Source organism: Amborella trichopoda, chromosome 9 (genome assembly GCF_054954075.1).
Source record: "Amborella trichopoda isolate Santa Cruz 75 chromosome 9, AtrichopodaSantaCruz75HAP2 v2.0, whole genome shotgun sequence".
NCBI classification, from domain to species: Eukaryota; Viridiplantae; Streptophyta; class Magnoliopsida; order Amborellales; family Amborellaceae; genus Amborella; species Amborella trichopoda.
This window is the reverse complement of record NC_142344.1, coordinates 1,844,045-1,865,695: the sequence shown is the minus strand read 5'-3', so window position 1 is coordinate 1,865,695 and position 21,651 is coordinate 1,844,045. Positions and strand designations below refer to the sequence as shown.

Genomic DNA, 21,651 nt, shown 5'->3' with positions numbered 1-21,651 from the left:
ATGGGTTACAAAAAAAAAAAAAAAAAACAAAAAATTTGATCATGGATTACAAGAAAAAAAATCAAACATTTCGATCATGGATTACAAAAAATTCGATCATGGATTACAAAAAATTTGATCATGGGTTACAAAAAAAAAAACAAAAACAAAAAATTCGATCATGGATTACAAAAAAAAAAAAAACAATTCGATCATGGATTACAAAAATTTCGATCAAGTATTACAAAAAAATCTATCATGGATTACAAAAAAAAAAAATAAAAAAAAATAAAAATAAAATAAAATAAAAATAAAAAATAAAATAAAAAAATAAAAAAATAAATAAAAAAATAAAAAATAAAAAATAAAAAAAATTCCGTACGAGACTAGCCGATTCACTGTTCAGACTCGCCGATTCCTCATATAGGCTCAGTGAGTCACTGTACAGAACCGTCCGGGTTCTCTGTAAAACCGGACGATTCCCGTTTTTCGCCGATTCAATCCCCTCCATGGCGATCCCCGAGTCGATTTATTCCCGATCCGTTTTTTCGTTTTCCCCGAAAGTCTAATGCGTTTTTCTTGACTTGACGCGGGAACTCGCACTTATAAATACTCGGTTGAGAAGCGCCTTCCGTTTCGTTTTTCGAGTTCCATGTTTTCTTGGCCACTCTCCGGTCTGCATTGACCTTACTTCTGCAACCTGTTTAAAAAGAACAGAACGAAAGAAAAAGGGCTGCAACCTGTTTAAAAAGAAAAGAACAAAAGAAAAAAGAGAGAAACCACGTTTTCTCTGCAACTTTGCTCGATCGATGACTTTAACACTTGCGTTTACAAGCTTTTCTGTATCTCATTTCGTGTTTTGTATTTGTTTGCTTAATGGTTAGTTGCAGAGTTGCTTCTCTGGAAGAATCATGGGGTCATTTCTTTGAATTGGATCACCATTGGTAATTCATGACGAAATCAGGGTTTTATTTTGTGATTTATATCGAGGTAGCTAGTTTTTGAAGGATTGAGGGTTTCTTTTGCTGTTAGGCTTATAGTTTTTCAAAATTTTAAAGAATCAGGGGCTTTCTGCTGTATTTTGGTCCAACTCAGTTGCACATTGAAGAATTCAGTCTTTTCTTTTTTCTTTTTGTTTTTTCTTGTGTGTGTGTGTTATTTTTCCAACGTAAATGGAATGAACAGTGAAGTTATCGAATCAGGGGTCTTCATTTCTAATTCAGCCTACATGGTTGTCTTGATGAGCTATGGTTTTCAAGTTTGTTCAGTTTTATCGCTCGGTTCATCGTATTTGTACTCTTAACTTAATAACTAGGATTTAACCATCGTCATTTTGTGTCATTGGTGTATTGTCCTGAATAATTAGGTTGTTTTCTTTTGCATTCCGATTCCTTCCAGGTACTGCTTGAAACGTAGAGGTTTTGGCTTTTGGTTTTGATGTGTTATCTTTTTTTTCTTGCACATTTGGCCCAACGGAACTGTTTACCAAACCAATTTAAAGTTCATTTTTCCAGACTTCTCAAATTCCGAATCTATGCGGTTGCTACTAATGTCAGCTCAAAAATATGGTGGGCATTAGGGTTTTTCTCTTGCATTCCATTTCATCTTAGGTATTCCCTAGAGCATAGAGGTTTTGGTTCTGTGTTTGGATTTGTTGCCTCTTATTTTTATCCTGCGTAATTTGGCCTAGTCAAACTGTACTGAAGAATAGAAATTTCATTGTGAAATTTATACAAATTACATGAAATCTCAAGCCATGGGTTTACCGCTCTTGTCAACAGAAACACTTTCCGGGCATTAAGATTTTCTTCCCCAAAGGTTACAGGGGATGGAGCCTCTTGAAGGTGGCTCTTTGTTGCTGGAGGATTTTGGCCAAAAAGTTGATCTCACACGGAGAATCAGAGAAGTTTTGGCTAATTACCCAGAGGGAACAACAGTTTTGAAGGAACTGATTCAGAATGCTGATGATGCTGGTGCTAAAAAAGTTTGCCTGTGCTTGGATCATAGGTCTCATGGTGTGGATTCACTTTTATCGAGTAAGCTAGCAGAGTGGCAGGGCCCTGCTCTGCTAGCCTACAATGACGCAGAGTTCACAGAAGATGATTTTGTTAGTATATCCCGAATAGGGGGCAGTAAGAAGCTTGGGCAGGCATGGAAAACAGGTCGTTTTGGGTAATCTCCTTGTTATTCAGTCTCTTTGCTGTCAATATTTTATCAAAAGCAATAGTAAGCATTTAGACACTTCTTGCTTTTATGTGTTTTCTGAAGCTTTATGTCATCTGGTTTTGTTAGAATTGATTATAAAACAGTAACTTCGTTCACTTTTTGCATATAATGATGTACACAGGTACTTGAAAGTGCTCGACATCTACATATTGTTGGATAGAAAAATAATGATGATGCTGAGCTCTACTACATCCCTACTGCTTGGAAGAATATGCACTTGTTAATGTTTCTTTTTCTAGTTTTCATGTTTAGTTAATACTTGTCATTCTGATAAGCTAGTATTTTTTTGTTCTTAGACTAGCCTACTATCATTTCTGGAACGGCAGTATCAATTTGCTAGTTCTGCATGTAACTATCAGCACTCTTGAGGTTATGAGCAATTGTTACTGAATACTATAGATCACCTTGTATGTTCTAAGGAATTTCTCCCTATTACTCTTGCAGTGTGGAGTATGAAACCTCCTCATTTGTTTGTTGAGGGATTCAAACTTTCACTACTTTGTTCAACTACAGGGCAATTATCTATTGGAAGTTGTTAATGTGTAGCCTCTATGCAGCCTCCGTTTCACTATAGTTTACAACATTTGTCTAATCCCTTCGTTTGACGTTTCTGTTGTTTTATTTTTTGGGCTTATTATGGATGTTTTATATGTTTTTTTTGTTCATATTAATCAAATCCAAATATTTTTCAGTGTTTATAATAATTAGTTGCATCATTTTCTTTGCTCCTTGCATTTATACCTATGTATTTCTGTATATTCTATTATTTTAGGATGGTCGTGCAGCCAGAATTTTATGAATTCCGATATCTCCATTCCAACTTCGTTTTCATTAATGTGAAGTGTTAATTGCATTGCAGATTTCCACTCTTTCATTCTGTTGGTTCCGTTATTTATTCAATGGTGATGTGTTTTCCTGCTAATGCAATAGATAATTACAAGAAAATGGTTACTGTCTAATATTGATTCTTCTTTTCAGCTGTTCTTTTGATTTCAAGTTGAGATTAATTAACTTATGATTTATTTGAAAAATTTGGTCTTTGATTGATATATTCTGTGTCATTGTTAAGTTGCTGGTCTGTTTGCATGATTTCTATCCTTCCTGGGGTCATAATTTATTTAGGAAAGCATGTGTATGCCAATGCATTAGGCATGTTGTATCAATAAATGAAGAATGTTCTGATCATGTCTTGGTAATCTGTTTGTTTAGGGTGGGCTTCAACTCTGTGTATCATCTGACTGATCTGCCGTCTTTTGTGAGTGGGAAGTATGTGGTGTTGTTTGACCCACAGGGCAATTATCTTCCAAACGTGTCAGCAGCAAATCCTGGAAAACGTCTTAATTATGTCACCTCAGCAGCTATTGTACATCATAAGGACCAGTTTTCACCATATTGTGCCTTTGGCTGTGACATGAAAGTTCCTTTCCATGGAACTTTATTTCGTTTCCCCTTGAGGAATGCAGATCAGGCTTCTATTAGTCAGCTCTCAAGGCAGGCATACCTAGAAAATGACATTGCTTCCATGTTTGCTCAACTTTACAAGGAATCCATTTTCACAATGCTCTTTCTTAAGAATGTTATGTCAATTGAGTTCTATGTTTGGGAAGCTCGTGAACAAGTACCTTATAAGCTTTATTCTTGCTCTTTGGATTCACCAAATGAGGACACAGTTTGGCATCGCCAGGCTTTGCGAAGATTGTCAAATTTAGCAGAGTCTAAAGGAAGCCATTTTGATTCCTTCTCTTTGGACTTTTTGAGCCAAGTACATCATGGAACTGAGTTGGGTAAAAGGATTGATACATTTTTTGTTGTACAGACTCTGGCATCGCCATCTTCTAGGATTGGTATATTTGCTGCTGCTGCTGCAAAGGAACATGATCTTCATCTGCTGTCGTGGGCATCAGTTGCAGCGTGCCTTTCTGATGGCTTGAAAGAGGTAAGCTATATATAGCGTCTCACATTTGGTGGAAATCTTATTGTTATCATTCGATTGTTGTTGTCATTGTTATCGATGTTGTTAGAACTAGAAACTTTAAAATTCAAGCGATGATGCATTCACATGACAATCAGGTTTTGGCAGCTTTATTGAACTGGTTTAAAATATAATGTTCCATTTTCTTCCTAATGTCATAAACTGCACTCTCAAGGAATATTTCACTGAACTGTAGTTTAGAATTCTGGAGTCTGATGCCAAAGTTCGTGTCCGCTCATCTTTTTCAGTCATCAGCTATAGATTTAATCCACTATCTGCTCTTTGTTTGTTTCTCTCTGGACAGTTTTTCCTATGATTTCAGTTTCTCTTCATTAAGCTTTCTAAAAGTTCTGTATGCTTCATTGTAGCCTTATCATTTGAAGTATTTATGCTAGACCATGACTGTGCGCATATCATAAGTTTCATTAAATCATCCTTTCATAACCTTTTCCTAAAGTTTATCAGTGGTAAATATAAGCACTTTTACGCATTTGATTTTAAATTGCCATGCGAATTCCTGTCCCTAAAAATCTGCATGGGCATATGTATTTCATTAGTTTCTTGAAAAAATGTTGTTCACTCTTTGTTTTATAATCTACTAATCTCTACGAAGAGATATCTCACACAAGTAAACATTACATTGCCTATTTGAGCTTTCTTGCTTTCAAATGAAACAAAGAATTTTATCATGTTCTTCTTGTTGTCAGGATGATATGCTTAAGCAAGGTTCTGCATTCTGTTTTCTTCCTCTACCAGTGAGAACCAGTCTGACCGTGCAAGTAAATGGATTCTTTGAACTTTCATCAAATCGGCGAAGTATATGGTATGGAGACGACATGGACCGGGGTGGAAAATTTCGATCTGACTGGAATATCCTTCTCTTAGTAGATGTTGTTGCTCCAGCTTTTTGTGAGTTGCTTGTTGGTGTACGTAAAATATTGGGACCCACTGAAGCATACTATTCCTTATGGCCTTCTGGTTCCTTTGAGGAACCTTGGACTACATTAGTCAAACAAGTTTATAAAAATATCAGTGATCTTCCTGTATTACACTCAGATATTGAAGGTGGGAAGTGGGTTTCTCCCACAGAAGCTTTCATTAATGATGCGAAATTTGTAAAAAGCAATAAACTCGGTGAGGCCCTTATGCTCTTGGGAATGCCTGTTGTGAATTTACATCCGCCCATTGTTAGCATGTTCTCCAAATACTTCTCCAAGTTCCAACAGAGGGTAGTCAGTACAAATACAGCACGGAATTTTCTTAGGGAAATTGGTGATTTGGTTACACTTAGCAGAGATCACAGACTAGTTCTATTAGAATATTGTCTTCATAATGTCAATGATTTGGAAGTTGGCAAACACTGTAGTGGGCTTTATTTGATACCTTTGGCTAGTGGCGATTTTGGATTATTGTCTGAAGCTTCAAAAGGCATATCATATTTTATGTGCAAGGAGTTAGAATATGAGCTAATGGGTCAAGTTCCTGAGAGAATAATTGACAAGAATATTCCTTCCGACCTTTTGAACAGACTATCAGATATCGCAAGGGCTTCAATGGCAAATGTTAGATTCATTGATGTTGAAGTTTTCCTGCAATTCTTTCCTAAATTTGTTCCCGCTGATTGGAGATATAAGGATATAGTTGCCTGGGATCCAGATTCCAATTTTGGCCATCCAACTGCTTCCTGGTTTGTTCTTTTCTGGCAGTATCTTCGAGGTTATTGCGATGACCTATCACGGTTCTCTGACTGGCCAATTCTACCATCCATTTCTGGGCACCTGTACAGAGCTTCTAAAACATCAAAGTTGATTAACACACAGTCTTTATCTGACACAATGAAGCATATTCTTTCAAATATTGGCTGCAAAATATTAGATCCTAGGTATGGAGTTGAGCACTCACAGCTTGCCCTCTATGTTCACCATGCAAATGGTGCTGGTGTTATCGATGCGATATTCGATGCTTTTTCTCATAACCTGGTCCAAATGCTGCCATGCTTCCAGTGTCTTGAAGATGAAGAGAAAAATACACTTCGGCAATTTCTTCTCGATCCAAAATGGTATATTGGTGGTCATTTAACAGAGATTCACATCAAGAAATGCAGAAAACTAGCCATTTATCAGGTTTATGGTGGAGAATCTACTCCATCCTGCATTTTTTCTGATCTTGTAAGGCCTAGAAAGTACTTGCCACCTCTTGACGTTCCTAGCTGTTTTCTTGGAGAAGAGTTTGTTTACACTTCATCTAGAAATGAAGAAGAGATCTTATTGCGGTACTATGGAGTCCAACGCATGGGAAAGGCAGTTTTCTACAAGGACAGAGTATTAAATAGAATTGGTGAATTGCAACCTGAAGTTCGTGACACTGTCCTGCTTGCAATTGTACAGGGTCTGCCTCAACTTTGTGCTGAGGAAGCATCTTTTAAGGACACCTTGAAAAAATTGGATTTTGTTCCAACTCTTGGTGGATGTTTGAAGAGTCCTCAGATGTTATATGATCCTCGAAATGAGGAATTATATGCTCTTTTAGAAGACTCGGATGACTTTCCATGTGGCCGATTCAGAGAACCAGAAGTTTTGGATATGCTGCAGGGTTTGGGGCTTAGGACTTTGGTGTCTCCTGATACTGTGATACACAGTGCTCGGCAGATTGAACAAATTATGTACACTGATCCTCAGAAGGCATATTCACGGAGTAGGGTCCTCCTATTGTTTTTAGAGGTGAATGCAACAAAATGGTATACTGATTCAATCAGTGATAGCCACAAAATAATCAATCAAATGTTTTCAAAAGTGGCCATGGCATTTAAATCTCGTGAAACACTTCAAGAAGCTGATCTTGTGAAGTTTTGGAATGTCATGAGAATGATATGCTGGTGCCCTGTCCTGGTTAAACCTCCTTACCATGCTCTTCCATGGCCATCAGTTTCATCTATGGTGGCTCCTCCTAAGCTTGTAAGGCTGCAATCTGATTTATGGCTCGTTTCAGCGAGCATGCGGATTCTGGATGGTGAATGCTCTTCAACTGCCTTATCCCTCAGTTTGGGTTGGTCTCTTCCACCTGGAGGTAGTGTAATTGCTGCCCAACTACTCGAGCTCGGAAAAAACAATGAGCTTGTGATTGATCGGGTTCTTCGACAAGAACTAGCAGTAGCAATGCCAAGGATATACTCGATACTGAGCTCTATGATAGGTTTGGATCAGATGGACATTGTCAAAGCTGTTTTAGAAGGCTGTCGATGGATATGGGTGGGAGATGGGTTTGCAACTGCAGATGAAGTGGTTCTAAATGGCCCCCTCCATCTTGCTCCTTATATACGTGTAATTCCTGTTGATTTAGCAGTTTTTAAGGAGTTATTTTTGGTTTTAGGCATACGTGAAGCCTTGAAGCCTATGGATTACGCTGCAATTCTTAGTAAGATGGCTAAGAAAAAGGCAGATAGTCCCCTTGATAGTGAAGAACTCAGAGCAGTGTTTCTAATAGTGCAACACATGGCTGAACTTCAGTTTCCTGACCAGGAGATGTTAATCTTTTTGCCAGATGTGTCGTCTAGACTCTTTCCCGCTAAAGATCTTGTTTACAATGATGCCCCCTGGTTGCTTGATTCTGAAAATGGAGGAGCTCAGAACATATCTAAAGTCTATTTAGCTCCAAGAAGAAAAGTTCAGAAATTTGTGCATGGAAACATATCAAATGATGTTGTTGAGAGACTTGGGGTTCGCTCTCTTCGAGGATTATTGCTTGCTGAGAGTGCCGACTCCATGAATTTGGGTTTATCTGAGGCAGCTGAAGCTTTTGGGCAGCATGAAGCTCTGACAACCAGGCTTAGACATATAGTAGAAATGTATGCTGATGGACCAGGGATTTTGTATGAACTTGTCCAAAATGCAGATGATGCTAGGGCCACTGAGGTTAGCTTTCTTTTGGACAAAACTCAGTATGGGACTTCTTCAATTTTGTCTCCTGAAATGGCAGACTGGCAGGGCTGTGCTTTATATTGTTATAATAATTCAGTCTTCAGTCAGCATGATCTTTATGCCATCTCACGTATTGGTCAAGATAGTAAGCTTGAAAAGCCTTTCGCAATTGGAAGGTTTGGGCTTGGCTTCAACTGTGTGTATCATTTTACAGATATTCCTTGCTTTGTTTCTGGGGAAAATATTGTGATGTTTGATCCTCATGCCTCTTATCTGCCGGGTATTTCTCCATCTCATCCCGGGCTTCGGATAAAGTTTGTTGGAAGGGGAATCTTGGAGCAATTCCCTGATCAATTCTCTCCTTTCTTGCATTTTGGTTGTGACTTGAAGGATCCATTTCCTGGTACTATTTTTCGTTTTCCATTGAGGGGTGAAGATTCTGCTCTGCGTAGTCAAATAAAGAGAGAGAAATACACATCTGAAGATGTCCTGTCTCTTTTCTCAAACTTCTCTGCAACTGTTGCTGAGGTACTGCTTTTTCTTCGTCATGTCAACATTGTATCTCTGTATGTAAAGGATGGACCTGGTCATGAGATGCAACTGTTTCACCGTGTTTCCAGGAATGACATCAGTGATCTGGGAAAAGAACCTCATCCTTTGAATGGGATGCTTGAATATATCCTTGGAAAACAGCAGATGATGGATAGAGAACAGTTTTATAAACAGTTGAGTGGGACCGTTGATAGGAACTTGCCATCGAGATGCCGAAAATTTGTTGTGTCTGAAAGGAACTCTCTTGGCAAAGTGGTGCATTTTTGGGTGGTTAATGAATGCATAGGAGGAGGGCGTGCCCGAGTCCACTCATTAGCTCCAGGCAACCGGTCTCGTAACTTTATTCCTTGGGCATGTGTTGCTACTCATTTGCACTCAGCTAGAGACGTGGAACCAAATGCCAGTGAGACTCTTGAAGAACTCTATCGTCACATTCTTGAGCAAATTCAAATGCCTTTTTCCACCCAAGATCCTAGAGCATTTGAGGGTCGCGCTTTTTGCTTTCTCCCTTTGCCTATTATCACTGGCCTTTCAACACATATCAATGCATATTTTGAGTTGTCATCAAATCGAAGGGACATTTGGTTTGGCAATGACATGGCTGGAGGAGGAAAAGTGCGATCTGACTGGAATGTTTTTCTTCTTGAAGATGTGGTTGCTCCTGCTTATGGCCAATTGCTTGCTGGAGTTGCTGAAGAGATTGGCCCTTGTGATCTGTATTTCTCTCTCTGGCCCACAACAACTGGACCTGAGCCATGGGCTTCTATGGTACGAAAGCTGTACATGAATGTTGCTGATCTAGAACTACGAGTGCTGTATACCAAAGCTAGAGGGGGTCAATGGATATCAACTAAACAAGCTCTCTTTCCTGATTACTCATTTCCAGAATCAACTGAGCTTGCAGAAGCCCTATCAGATGCAGGCTTGCCTTTAGTGGTTTCTTCTGAGCCTTTAGTTGCTAGATTCAAGGAATTTTGCCCATCACTGCACTTTTTGACCCCTCATTTACTTCGAACCTTACTGATCCGGCGAAAACGTGGCCTTAAGAACAGAGATGCAATGATCTTCGCTTTGAAGTATTGCTTGAGTGACATACTTGAACCTGTTCAATTGGAAAAGTTAAATGGATTACCCTTGGTCCCACTTGCCACAGGTGAATTTGCAGCATTTGCTGAGAATGGACTGGGTGAAAGAATATTTATTACAGGCCAAAATGAATATAATTTGCTCAGGGATAGTGTTCCATACGCTCTTGTGGATTGCACAATTGGAGAAGAAGTACTCATAAAGTTACAGGGAATAGCTCAGACTGGTAAGATGAATATATCATTGTTGTCATGCCATTCATTTGTGGAACTACTGCCTCGTGTTCTTCCAGCTGAATGGCTACATGCTGAACAAGTGGTTTGGACTCCAGGCCTGCAGGGCCAACCAAGTTTCGAATGGATGGAACTATTTTGGGGTTATTTGGGCTTATCGTGTGATGATCTATCTATATTTTCCAAGTGGCCAATTTTACCCATCAAGAATGGCTTCCTTTTAAAGCTTGTCAAAAACTCAAACGTGATCAAAGATGATGGGTGGAGTGAAAACATGTCTTCATTATTGCAGAGGTTAGGTTGTTATTTCTTGAGGTCTGACCTGCCAATAAATCATTCACACATAGGAGATTATGTGCAAAATGGTTCAGCATCAGGCATTTTAAATGCTTTATTAGCAGTATCTGGTGGGCTGGACTCATTGGAAGACCTCTTTGGCAATGCATTAGAAGGAGAATTACATGAACTCCGTAGTTTTATATGCCAGTCCAAATGGTTTAATAAAGATCAGATGGATTCTATGCAAATTGATGCAATCAAGCGTCTTCCCATTTTTGAGTCTTACAAAAGCAGGAAATTAACTTGTTTGATCAAGGCTACGAAATGGATTAAACCTGAAGGTGTTCGAGAGGAACTTATGGATGATAGCTTCATTCATACAAAGTCACAGAAGGAAAAAGATATTTTAAGACACTATCTAGGGGTTGGTGAGCCATCAAGGATTCAATTCTACAGGGAGCATGTACTGAATCGTATCTCAGAATTTTCATCACTACCATCTGTTCTTTCGAGTATGTTAGAAGACTTGAAACTTTTGATTGAAGAGGATTCTTCCTTCAAGTCAGATGTTTCTCAGACACCATTTGTTTTAACTGCGAATGGGTCTAGACAGTGTCCTTGTCGGTAAGCCCTTTGCACTTTTTGTCATGCTTTTCTTTCATTGATTTGTATTATGCCAAAGGAAGGAATTTTCTTAGATTTGAGAGTTTTGCAGGGCTTGAATTGATTTTTATTTGTGCTGAGGTTGGAAATTGGAACAAGTGATTCTATTCATGTACAGTAGTTTGATTTGGAAGTTATATCCTGAAAATTTTATTTCTAGAAGTAGAAGGATGCCTTTTATTCTTCTGTTCATATGAACTTCATGAACTTCAATTTAATGGAACCAGTTATGCAAAGAAAAGAAATAAATTCTTATTTGGAAAATTTCTGGATAGTTAAATTTCTCTGGTAACCGAAATTAAGACCAACTATAGTTAGTTATTCAACTGATTATTGCGGGTGTAGGATTGGTATTCTGAATTCCATTGGTCTGTGGAAGAATCATAGAAATTTTGAAGCAATTTCAGGGCTAGTAAATGCGTTTCCTCATATTCCATAGATACAGATTTTATTTTCTAAGAAGCTACTGTTGTACTGATTTTGACTATTGAGTTCAAATAAAAAAGGGGCTGGACTGTTGTTTTATGTTGTATCAATTTTGAGTTCAAATAAAAAAGGACTGGACTGTTGTATTGATTTTGAGTTCAAATAGAAATGGACTGGACTCTTCTAACATGAGCACCTCTCTTTGGGTTTTACTTACGTGGAACTTGATTTTATTTTTCTTCGTTGCATGTGTACCTTGAGAGATGTTATCAGGCCTTTTCAAACAAAATTTCTTTTCTGTATTTTGGCAGGATATGTTGATGGCCTGTGAAGCACTTGGTTCTTTTAGGTCATAGTATGATCTAGCCATCTAGGGCCATAACTAAACCTGTGGCTCTGACCTTGGGTGTTGTACATGCTTATCAGAACTGAATTTTAGCATAAGAACAGTATAACTAAGCTTTTTGTTTTGTCTACTGAAAATGCAAACATCTAGATGCATGTCTGTTGTGTAATTTATTACAATCTTCACGTTTGGCAACATAAAATGAGTGTCTTTGAATTGCGGAAATATTCCATACATTGCACATGTATGATGTATAGCACATATGATGGCATCCACTGTCTGTTCCTGATAAAGATGTTGAAATTACGCGTAGTCCCCAATAACAAATATTCACTTGGGTATGGTGAATTTCCACCGCCTGTCATTTGGAATGGATGCTGGATGTTCTTTCTGGATTTTTTGTTAAGTACCCATTTACGAACTTGTTCAATGCCATTGTGATTTAGATGAAACCTGTGAGTCATTCCTGTCATTGATCATTTCTTTCCATACTTGAGCCTCCCATAAAACACCACCCATAATAGCATGGTGTAATATCAGTTGACTTGTCAGTTCCATGTAGATTAAGGACTAAATGGATCCTTAAGGGGGATGCTATATATGACCTTGAAATTTGCTTTGCGGGTTGTGATTCGCTTTTCTTGTTTTTTCTGGATTATCATGTGGTGAGACTTTGAGGACTGGACAGTGATGCATGGCTGATTGGATGGAAGATGGCTGTAAATCTAATAATCAGACCTTATTTTGCAGACTTTATGATCCTCGCATTCCTGGATTACAGCAACTTTTGTACAAAGATGCTTTCTTCCCTTGTGGAGAGTTCTTGAAGTGTGATATCCTTGAGATATTGCTTAGTTTGGGTATGAAGAACACCTTGGGATTCTCTGGTTTGCTTGACAGTGCAAGATCAGTTTCCATGTTGTATGATTCTGGCAGCAAAGAAGCTATGAACTTTGGAAGGAGACTACTTGATTGCTTGGATGCCGTTGGTTTCAAGCTTGCTGATATGATTGAATACAAAACTAGTGATGATTATGGCAGCTCTAATTTCGATAAAAAAGAGGCAGGTATGCCTAGTTCACGAGCAAGAAGCATGCTCTTGGGAGAGCTAAATGATGTGTCTTCTGAAGGTGATCTTGACATGCAATGGTGCATAAACTTTACCCATGATGAACCCAAAGATGACTTCTGGTTAGAACTGAGAGATATTGCTTGGTGCCCCGTTTTGGTTGATCCACCAATTGAAGGACTTCCATGGGCTGTATCTGAAATTCAAGTAGCATCTCCAGGATATGTGAGGCCAATGTCCCAAATGTGGATGGTGTCTTCAACCATGCGAATACTGGATGGGGAATGCTCTCTATACATTCAATATAAGCTTGGTTGGAAAGAAAGACCGAATGTTCGTATCTTGTCAACCCAATTGGTTGAACTGTGCAAGTCTTATAATCAGGTTGTTTTACAGTCTGGTTCCTGCAGGCATATATGGGACAAAGCATTGCAAAGGGAAATCCCAAATCTCTATGCAACATTACAGGAGTTTGTTGATACCAGCGATTTCATGGTGTTAAAATCTGCTGTGAATGGTGTTCCCTGGGTGTGGACTGGTGATAATTTTGTAGCATCAGAGGCACTTGCATTTGACTCCCCTGTGAAGTTTCAGCCCTACCTTTATGTTGTTCCATCTGAGCTATCAGAGTACCGACCTTTGCTCTCTGCCTTAGGAGTGAAGCTAACCTTTGAATCTGTGGATTATTTGCATGTTCTAGAACGGTTGCAACTGGACATGAAAGGATCACCATTATCACCGGAGCAGTTGAGTTTTGTTGTTTGTTTACTGGAAGCTCTTGCTGACTGTTATACTGAAAAATCATTGCCCAATACATGCCTGACATCATTATTAATACCAGATTCCTCTGGAGTTCTTGTGTGTGGGGCTGATGTTGTCTACAATGATGCTCCATGGATGGAAAAAAGCTCTTTTAACACTAAGCATTTTGTACACTCCAGTATTAGCAATGATCTAGCTAATAGATTAGGGATACAGTCACTTCGGTACTTGTCCTTAGTGGATGAGGAGATGACAAAAGATTTGCCTTGTATGGAATATTCAAAAATATGTGATCTGATGGCGCTATATGGACAAGATGATCTTTTGTTGTTTGATTTGTTGGAGTTGGCAGACTGTTGTCAGGCAAGGAAGCTACATGTGATATTTGATAAGCGAGAGCATCCAAGGCTGTCCCTACTCCATCCCAGTCTAGGTAGCACATACTTCACATTACACTTTTGAGTATGTGCATGATTTTAAGCTTGCCTTTTATGCTATGTTGTTGCTTTTGCATGTTTGTTGTATTATTTCATGCATTTCCTCAGTTTTGTTTGTAACTCTGTAGGCGAGTTTCAAGGGCCAGCTCTCGTAGTTGTTTTGGAGGGGGCCATCTTGAGCACAGAAGAAATTTCCAATCTCCAGCTTCTTCCTCCCTGGAAGCTTCGAGGCACAACACTTAATTATGGTTTAGGATTGCTCAGCTGTTACCAAATATGTGATCTCCCATCAATCATTTCCGATGGCTGTTTTTACATGTTTGACCCTCTTGGTTTGGCTCTTTCTGCACCATCAAATCATGTTCCCTGTGCAAAAATATACTCATTAAATGGTAAGTTGTTCTTTTGTTGCATGATATTTTAGCCCTTGAAATTATTCCAGCTGATTGTGTAAAGTTAAAATCTTCATGGCTTTTTTTCCCATTGTTGCATGCTGCAAAACTGTTTCATTCTATGCCTGATAATTTCCAACAGAGGCAATTTCTGCATTTTTAAGTGTTGTGCTCTATGCCTTATACAAATTCCTTTGACGGGCACTTATGCTAACATTACATATTGAAGATTGTCAAAGCTGGGGCCAAATGAGACCTTTCATTTTGTCTTTACCTTCTTTTGTGATGGTATTTGAGTTGACCCCATATTTCTCATTTTAAACCTTCGATCTCATCTGTCACTTTGAAGCCCTTCATGGTGACTAGCTTGCTGCAAATGTTTTTAAGAGTTGGACATATGGAATGTTGGACATGATCACATCAAAGAAGGCACTTTCATGATCCATGTTGTGGATTCCCTATAACTTGGTTGGTTGTCAATCCTATTGGGACTTGGTGGATATCTATGGAAAATGACAAATGAATTTTGTTGATATTAGATATGTCACGGCGATTGATCAATTTCTCTTATCTCAAAAGTATTTGTTTATTTGAAACATATCACCCATTTTCACTTCTTATGTGTGGGACATGTGGAAGGGGTGGACAGGGCATTGGTATGTTTCTGTTCTTCTACCCTTGAAAGAACTTTCAAATCACATCTTGTTCATATTGAAGAAAAGTTGGATATTGTCACATTTACTGTTGTTCATGATAATGAGGGTTTTTGTTAGTTACTTTATTCAGTATTAGTGGGGTTTTCCTCAATAGCCACTTCGCTATGTGCAACATGCAGGATATTGTGAAATTACATCTGAATGTCAATAATTTTTGTTTTATATTTATTGAAAGTGGCAACCACTGCAGGATGATGATCCAAAGTGCCAACAAATTTATTGGTTGGCAATGTTCATGTCAAACAAATGTTTTTCTTTGTGGTTTAATAATTTTTGACTAAACCTTTAGATCTGTTATGTCTATTGGCCAATATCTTTTTGGAGTTTAATCCCAACTAAATTTTTTACTCCTCTTAGATAGAATCTATCACTGTTGAAAATGGATTAGGTTGATTTTACTAAAGAAAATTTACTTTTAGGAAACTTTGGATCAAGTTCCTTTTAACTATCATTTGACCTTTGGATGCAGTTTATATTGTTTGCTTTTGTACTTTGCTGTGTATGTTGTGATTCGGATAGAGCACATCTTAGTTGCAATTTTTATGTCTTGCAGGTGCAAATCTTATGGAGAGATTCCGTGATCAATTTCACCCCTTGTTGATTGGTCAAGATGTCGCTTGTTCCTTATCAGGTTCCACAATTATTCGCTTGCCCTTATCATCCAAGTGCATGGCAGAAGGAATAGAGTCCGGTTCCCGGAGAGTGAAGCACATATTTGATAGATTTTTGGAACCTTTATCTACAACTTTATTATTCTTAAAGTCTATTCTACAGGTAAAATTTTTGCTTGCCTAATATTTTATCTGGGACTGTTTAAAAATTTGGGGAAAAATATTATTAGAATATTTAAACTATCTGAAAAAAAATTTATTGAGGTGGTCAAATCAACCAATATATAAAGAAAATGATTACTTTAGAAGGATTATATTACTCATGTATGTCCCCAACTATTCTATTAGATAATATCCAAAATACCCTTGTATTGGTTTTGGAGCTGTGAACAAGCAGGTGCATTTTGATGATTAAGCCTGTGATACGAGTGAGCTAAATTACCAAAATGCCCCTGATTATTCCTGGATCTAAACCCAGAACACAAGGTTCGATGGAAAAATCACATGTTTCGGTTTCCAAACCCAGAGCATCCAAAACACAGAGCAAGATATTTGAATTAAAGAACAATTTCTGGATTTGGAACCCGGAACAAGTAGGCATACCTTTGGCATTCAAGGCCACTTTAGTGGGGCCAAATCATAAAAGTACCCTTACATGTTCAGTATTCCAAGCTCAGAATAGGGAATTTTGGGCATTTTTTAACAAAATAGTTGACGAGGTACTTGAGTGAAATGATCTTTTTAAAGTAATGACTTTGTTGATGAATTGGTTGATTTGACTATCTTAATGAGTTTCTAAAAGAGGTTTGAACATTTTAGGGATATTTTCTCAAAACGTTTATTAGTTTTTATGGTATCCCATTTGCTATATTGACTTGCTCCGTTCCAAACTGTAGATTATATATATTTTTCCATTTCTTTTTGTTGCTTATGCTTTTCTTCTATGAGTCACATTTGTGGCTTAGAGAGAATCTGAGAAGCTTAGGATAAGTCCCCATGAGAGTGTATGGAATGTACAGACAGAATTAATTACCCTTGATCATTTTACAATCACCATGGTATTTTGATATATTCTTTAATGGTTTGAGAAATGCATGCTTATGTTGAACAATCACTGGTCTCATATTCTGTTCTCTTATAATCATTTCACCACTTATGTTCTATTGCCTTCTTTTGAAATTTGTAAGCATGCTCATGTATGGTGTTTACTTTTAGAGACTTTTTAAAATTATACTTTTTATAAGTTCTGATTAATATATCATAATATTTATTTTCATTAGGTGGAGGTGTCAACTTGGGGTGAAGGAGATACTCATATGTGTCAGGAGTATGGTGTTTACCTTGATTCCTTATCTGCTATTATGAGGAATCCTTTTTCAGAAAAGAAATGGAGAAAGTTTCAGATATCAAGATTGTTTGGTAGCTCAAGCACTGCAACAAAAGCACGCGTAATAGATGTTCGGATCATTCAAGATGGGAGGGAAGTCATTGACAAATGGCTGGTTGTCCTTACCCTCGGATCGGGACAAACAAGGAACATGGCCCTAGATAGGTATGCCTGTGCAAAGCATGCGTTGAGTCCATGAATAAGTGAATGCGTTGAGTCTATGAATAAGTGAATGAACCTCCATGCAAATTAGAAGTTGTTTTCTCCTTTTTTTCCCTCTTTTGGGAATATTTGGCTTCTTTGCAGTGTCATGTTATTGCCCATGTTTCAAGCTTGCTGTTTATGTTAAGTTGTTATATTATCATTTATTGCTCTCTTTGATCATATGATAAGCTGGAAATCATGATTTTTTGCGATTCTTTTCCAAGGTAACAAGTTCTTCAAAATTTTAATGGATTTAGTACTAGAACATCATCGGTTCCTGAATATTCTGGAAATAATTCCCTAAATACAGTTTGTTGAAACTAGTGCTACTCTATTTTCTGAGAAAGTGGGAAATGCATGTGATTCCTCAATGTTTTTCATGCTTTTCCCTTTGATTCCTATGCGGTGGTGTCACGTTCCCCCATTCACGTCACACGTGCAACCCAAGCATGAAGTGACTCATGAGAGCACTTAGGATACTGTAGAAATCTATGAACTGCCTCCAACTGGGCTTCACCTAGATTTTCTCTAGCCCTCTGGTTGTGGAAGGTCACTCACAAAATATGTTAGTTTGTTGTACAGAAAGACTCTCCGTGACCATGGAGATTGGCAAATATCCTAGAGATCCTTGACGCATCCCACAAGTTAGAATTTTGCTGTCATCATGTTCTCTGATGTGGAGGCAAATTCCCTTGCTAGAAGTGGGTGTTGGTCCAGTTTCCTCGACTCCTGATTGCTCTATCTGTCTGCACCCCTTGTGACACCTACTATATACTTGATTGCTCATAACCATAAATGATATTTTCGTAATCTGGTCTAGTTTCTTTGCTTTATGAGAATCAACAACCCCATGTACCATATATTAATGTCTCTGACTGTCTTCACCACTGGTGAAACTTCATGTACCCCTTGATTGCTCATTTAAATGATATCTTTGCCCAATAAAAAAGAAAAAAAGAAAGAAAAAGCACGATCTAAAATTACAATTCATTTATACTTTGGTGAGATGTTTTCTGTTTCTGGAATAGTCTTCATTCTCTATCTTGAACCCTATTCAAGTATGATGCATGAACATCTTAAGAGTATCCATGGTCTATTCTTTGATAATAGTAACTGGTTTCTTTACTTTCTCCAGTTAAGTGCATCTGTTACTCTTATCCAATATTATCATGCATTATGTGCAATATATCTTGAGCATGTCTCAACCATATCAATTTTCAGGCGGTATCTCGCGTACAACCTAACACCAGTTGCTGGGGTTGCAGCACACATTTCACAAAATGGAGATCCTTACCGCATCCATTCATCAAGTTTTATTTTATCTCCATTACCACTTTCTGGAGTTATCGATTTGCCTGTTACTGTTTTGGGATATTTTCTTGTTTGGCACAATGGTGGGCGCTATCTGTTCAAGTACCAGGACCCCGTGACCTCATCAGGAATGCAACATGATATTCGTGATCAGTTAATGGCAGCTTGGAACAGCGAGTTGATGTCTTGTGTTCGTGACTCATATGTCGAAATGGTGCTAGAGTTTCAAAAGCTAAGGAAGGATCCCATGACTTCAAGTTTGGAATCACCTTCATCCCATGATGTTGGTCAAATTTTGCGAGCTTATGGGGATCAGATTTACTCATTCTGGCCAAGGTCTAAACAACATTCTTTGTCTCCTGGTCGATCTAAGGGTGCTTCTAATAATTCACAGTCATCCCATGCGCTTGAGGCTGATTGGCAATGTTTAATTGAACAAGTGATACGGCCTTTCTATGTGCGCCTTGTTGACCTCCCTGTTTGGCAACTTTATGGTGGAAGCATAGTCAAGGCCGAAGAAGGTATGTTTCTTGCTCATCCTGGGATGGGGCCCACTGATCATTCACCCCGTTCGACAGTTTATAGCTTCATCAAGGAGCACTACCCTGTTTTCTCAGTGCCATGGGAATTGGTCAGTGAAATTCAAGCTGTGGGAATTGTAGCAAGAGAAATTAAGCCAAAGATTGTCAGGGACCTATTGAAAACATCACCTACATCCATTGTGCTTCGATCATTTGAAACATTTGTTGATGTTTTTGAGTATTGTTTATCTGATATTGATTTGGACCATCCCAATAAGTTTGATGTATCCAGGGAACAAAGTACTTTGGATGGTACTGAAGCATTTCTTCCTGAAAGTGGTAATCTACGCAATAATACACATGATTTGGATTCACTTTCTCCTGGTCAAACCCAAATGAGGAGGCTGAACATGCAGAGAGCACAGCGTGCGCAAACTCAGAGCCCAGGGGGAGATCCACTTGATATGATGACGAATTTTGGTAAAGCATTGTATGATTTAGGTCGGGGGGTTGTAGAAGATATTAGCAGGCCTGGAGGACCTTCAGGGCGTGGAGATGCCCTTTTCAGCGACGTAACAGGTGTGCCTGCCATAGCTGCCGAGGTGAAAGGTTTACCTTGTCCGACTGCAACAAAGCATCTTGTAAAATTAGGGGTGACTGAACTTTGGATAGGAAGCAAAGAACAGCAGTTGTTAATGCGCCCCTTAGCTGCAAAATTTATTGACCCCCTATGTTTGGAGAGGCCCATACTAGCTGGATTTTTCTCAAACCAAATTATACATGGATTTTTGAAATTGCATATCTTCTCTCCCCTCCTACTCTCTAAGCATCTGAGGCTAGTTTTGGATGAGCAATGGGTTGATTATGTCTTGAACTGGAACAAGAACCCTTGGGTACCTTGGGAGAATAGTTCAGGTCCCCAAGGCAAGGGTCCATCCCCTGATTGGATACAACTCTTTTGGAGGATCCTTGTCTCTGGTGAGCTTTCATACTTTTCCAATTGGCCCCTCATTCCTGCTTTTCTTCATAAACCAATATTGTGCCGAGTCAAACACAGCAACCTGGTATTTATTCCCCCCAGGATGGAACCCACTTCTGATGAGTCAAGCTCATACACTACAGCATATGAAATGACCAACAAAAGATACCCTTGGTTGCTATCATTTCTAAATGAATGTAATTTACCTGTATATGATGTATCTTTTCTGGAATACAACCCACCACAATCTTGTTTACCTAGACAAGGTCAAACTCTTGGGCAAGCTATCATTTCCAAGCTATTGGCTGCTAAACAAGCTGGATATCCTTCTGAACCAGCTTCTCTCTCTGATGAAGTTTGTGATGAACTATTTACCCTTTTTGCCTCAGATTTTGATTCTTCATCTCCTGAAGTTTACATAAGAGAAGAGCTTGATATGTTGCGAGAACTCCCCATCTTTAAGACAGTTGTGGGAAAGTATACACGTATATATGGGCAAAACCAATGTATTATATCTCCAAATGCATTCTTTCAGCCCTACGATGAACAATGCTTTTCTCATTCAACTGTTATGGGTGGTAGTCTCTTTTTCCATGCCCTTGGTATCCCAGAATTGCACAACCAAGAGATACTTGTGAGGTTTGCTTTAAACAGGTTTGAAGAGAAAACTGAGCATGACCAGGATTTAATTTTGATGTATCTGATTATGAATTGGGATACTTTACAGTCTGATTCTACAGTAATTGCTGCTTTGAAAGAGACTAAATTTGTTAGAAGTGCCGATGAATCTTGTGCACAGTTATACAAACCCAAGGATCTACTAGACCCCAGTGATTCTTTACTCAAATCGGTATTTTCTGGGGAAAGAATCAAGTTCCCTGGTGAGAGGTTCACTTCTGAGGCATGGCTTCGCCTTTTGCGCAAAACAAGCTTAAGGACCTCCTCAGAAGCCGACACAATACTCGATTGCGCTCGAAAAGTAGAAATGATGGGATCTGAGGCCTGGAAAAGTACAGAAGATCCAGATGCTTTTGATGTGGGATTCCTGAACTCCCAAAGTGAATTACCTTCTGAACTGTGGTCCTTAGCTGGATCAGTTGTGGAAGCTATCTTAGGAAACTTTGCAGTTTTATATGGCAGTCACTTCTGTGATGTCCTCAGCAAGATCGTGTTTGTACCTGCTGAAAAAGGGTTGCCAGAAATTGAGGGGAAGAAAGGTGGAAAGAGAGTGCTTGCATCCTATAATGAAGCAATTCTCTTGAAAGATTGGCCTCTGGCATGGAGTTGTGCACCGATTCTAGCCAGACCGAAGATTATTCCTCCTGAGTTCTCTTGGGGAGCATTACATTTGAGGACTCCACCAGTATTTTCTACAGTATTGAGACATCTCCAGGTATAACTTTGTTTATGCTAATTTGTTTGGTGCTTTTCTGTTTCATTTTTCCCGCATTGTCTTTTATGCTTGGTTAAATGAATAGATTGTTACTCAACATTTTTATCTACATAAAGAAAGCGATCTTTATTGAAAATGTATCCACTACTTTGGCGGACCTGTCAGTTTAGGGCTGATTTTTTAATTCACT

At 38.6% G+C, this 21,651-nt stretch overlaps 1 protein-coding gene across 5 annotated transcripts in view; it reads left to right on the top strand.

Annotated features, from left to right (window-relative positions):
• The first annotated feature begins 617 nt into the window (after positions 1–617).
• LOC18437599 (Zinc finger, C3HC4 type (RING finger) family protein) overlaps positions 618–21,651 on the top strand; it is a 26,856-nt gene continuing 5,822 nt past the window's right edge. For 3 of the 5 annotated variants that reach the window (XR_016040950.1, XR_016040951.1, XM_020669624.2), the window contains exons 1-8: positions 618–2,151; positions 3,415–4,141; positions 4,885–10,868; positions 12,430–13,943; positions 14,076–14,339; positions 15,609–15,829; positions 16,947–17,218; positions 18,479–21,461. Coding sequence is in view for 3 of the 5 variants with exons in the window: in XM_020669624.2 (XP_020525283.2) it covers positions 1,808–2,151; positions 3,415–4,141; positions 4,885–10,868; positions 12,430–13,943; positions 14,076–14,339; positions 15,609–15,829; positions 16,947–17,218; positions 18,479–21,461 (12,309 nt within the window). In the remaining 2 variants the exon portion in view is untranslated. The remainder of the gene's footprint in view (positions 2,152–3,414; positions 4,142–4,884; positions 10,869–12,429; positions 13,944–14,075; positions 14,340–15,608; positions 15,830–16,946; positions 17,219–18,478; positions 21,462–21,651) is intronic. The other 2 variants (XM_020669623.2, XM_020669625.2) reach the window with 2 other exon arrangements.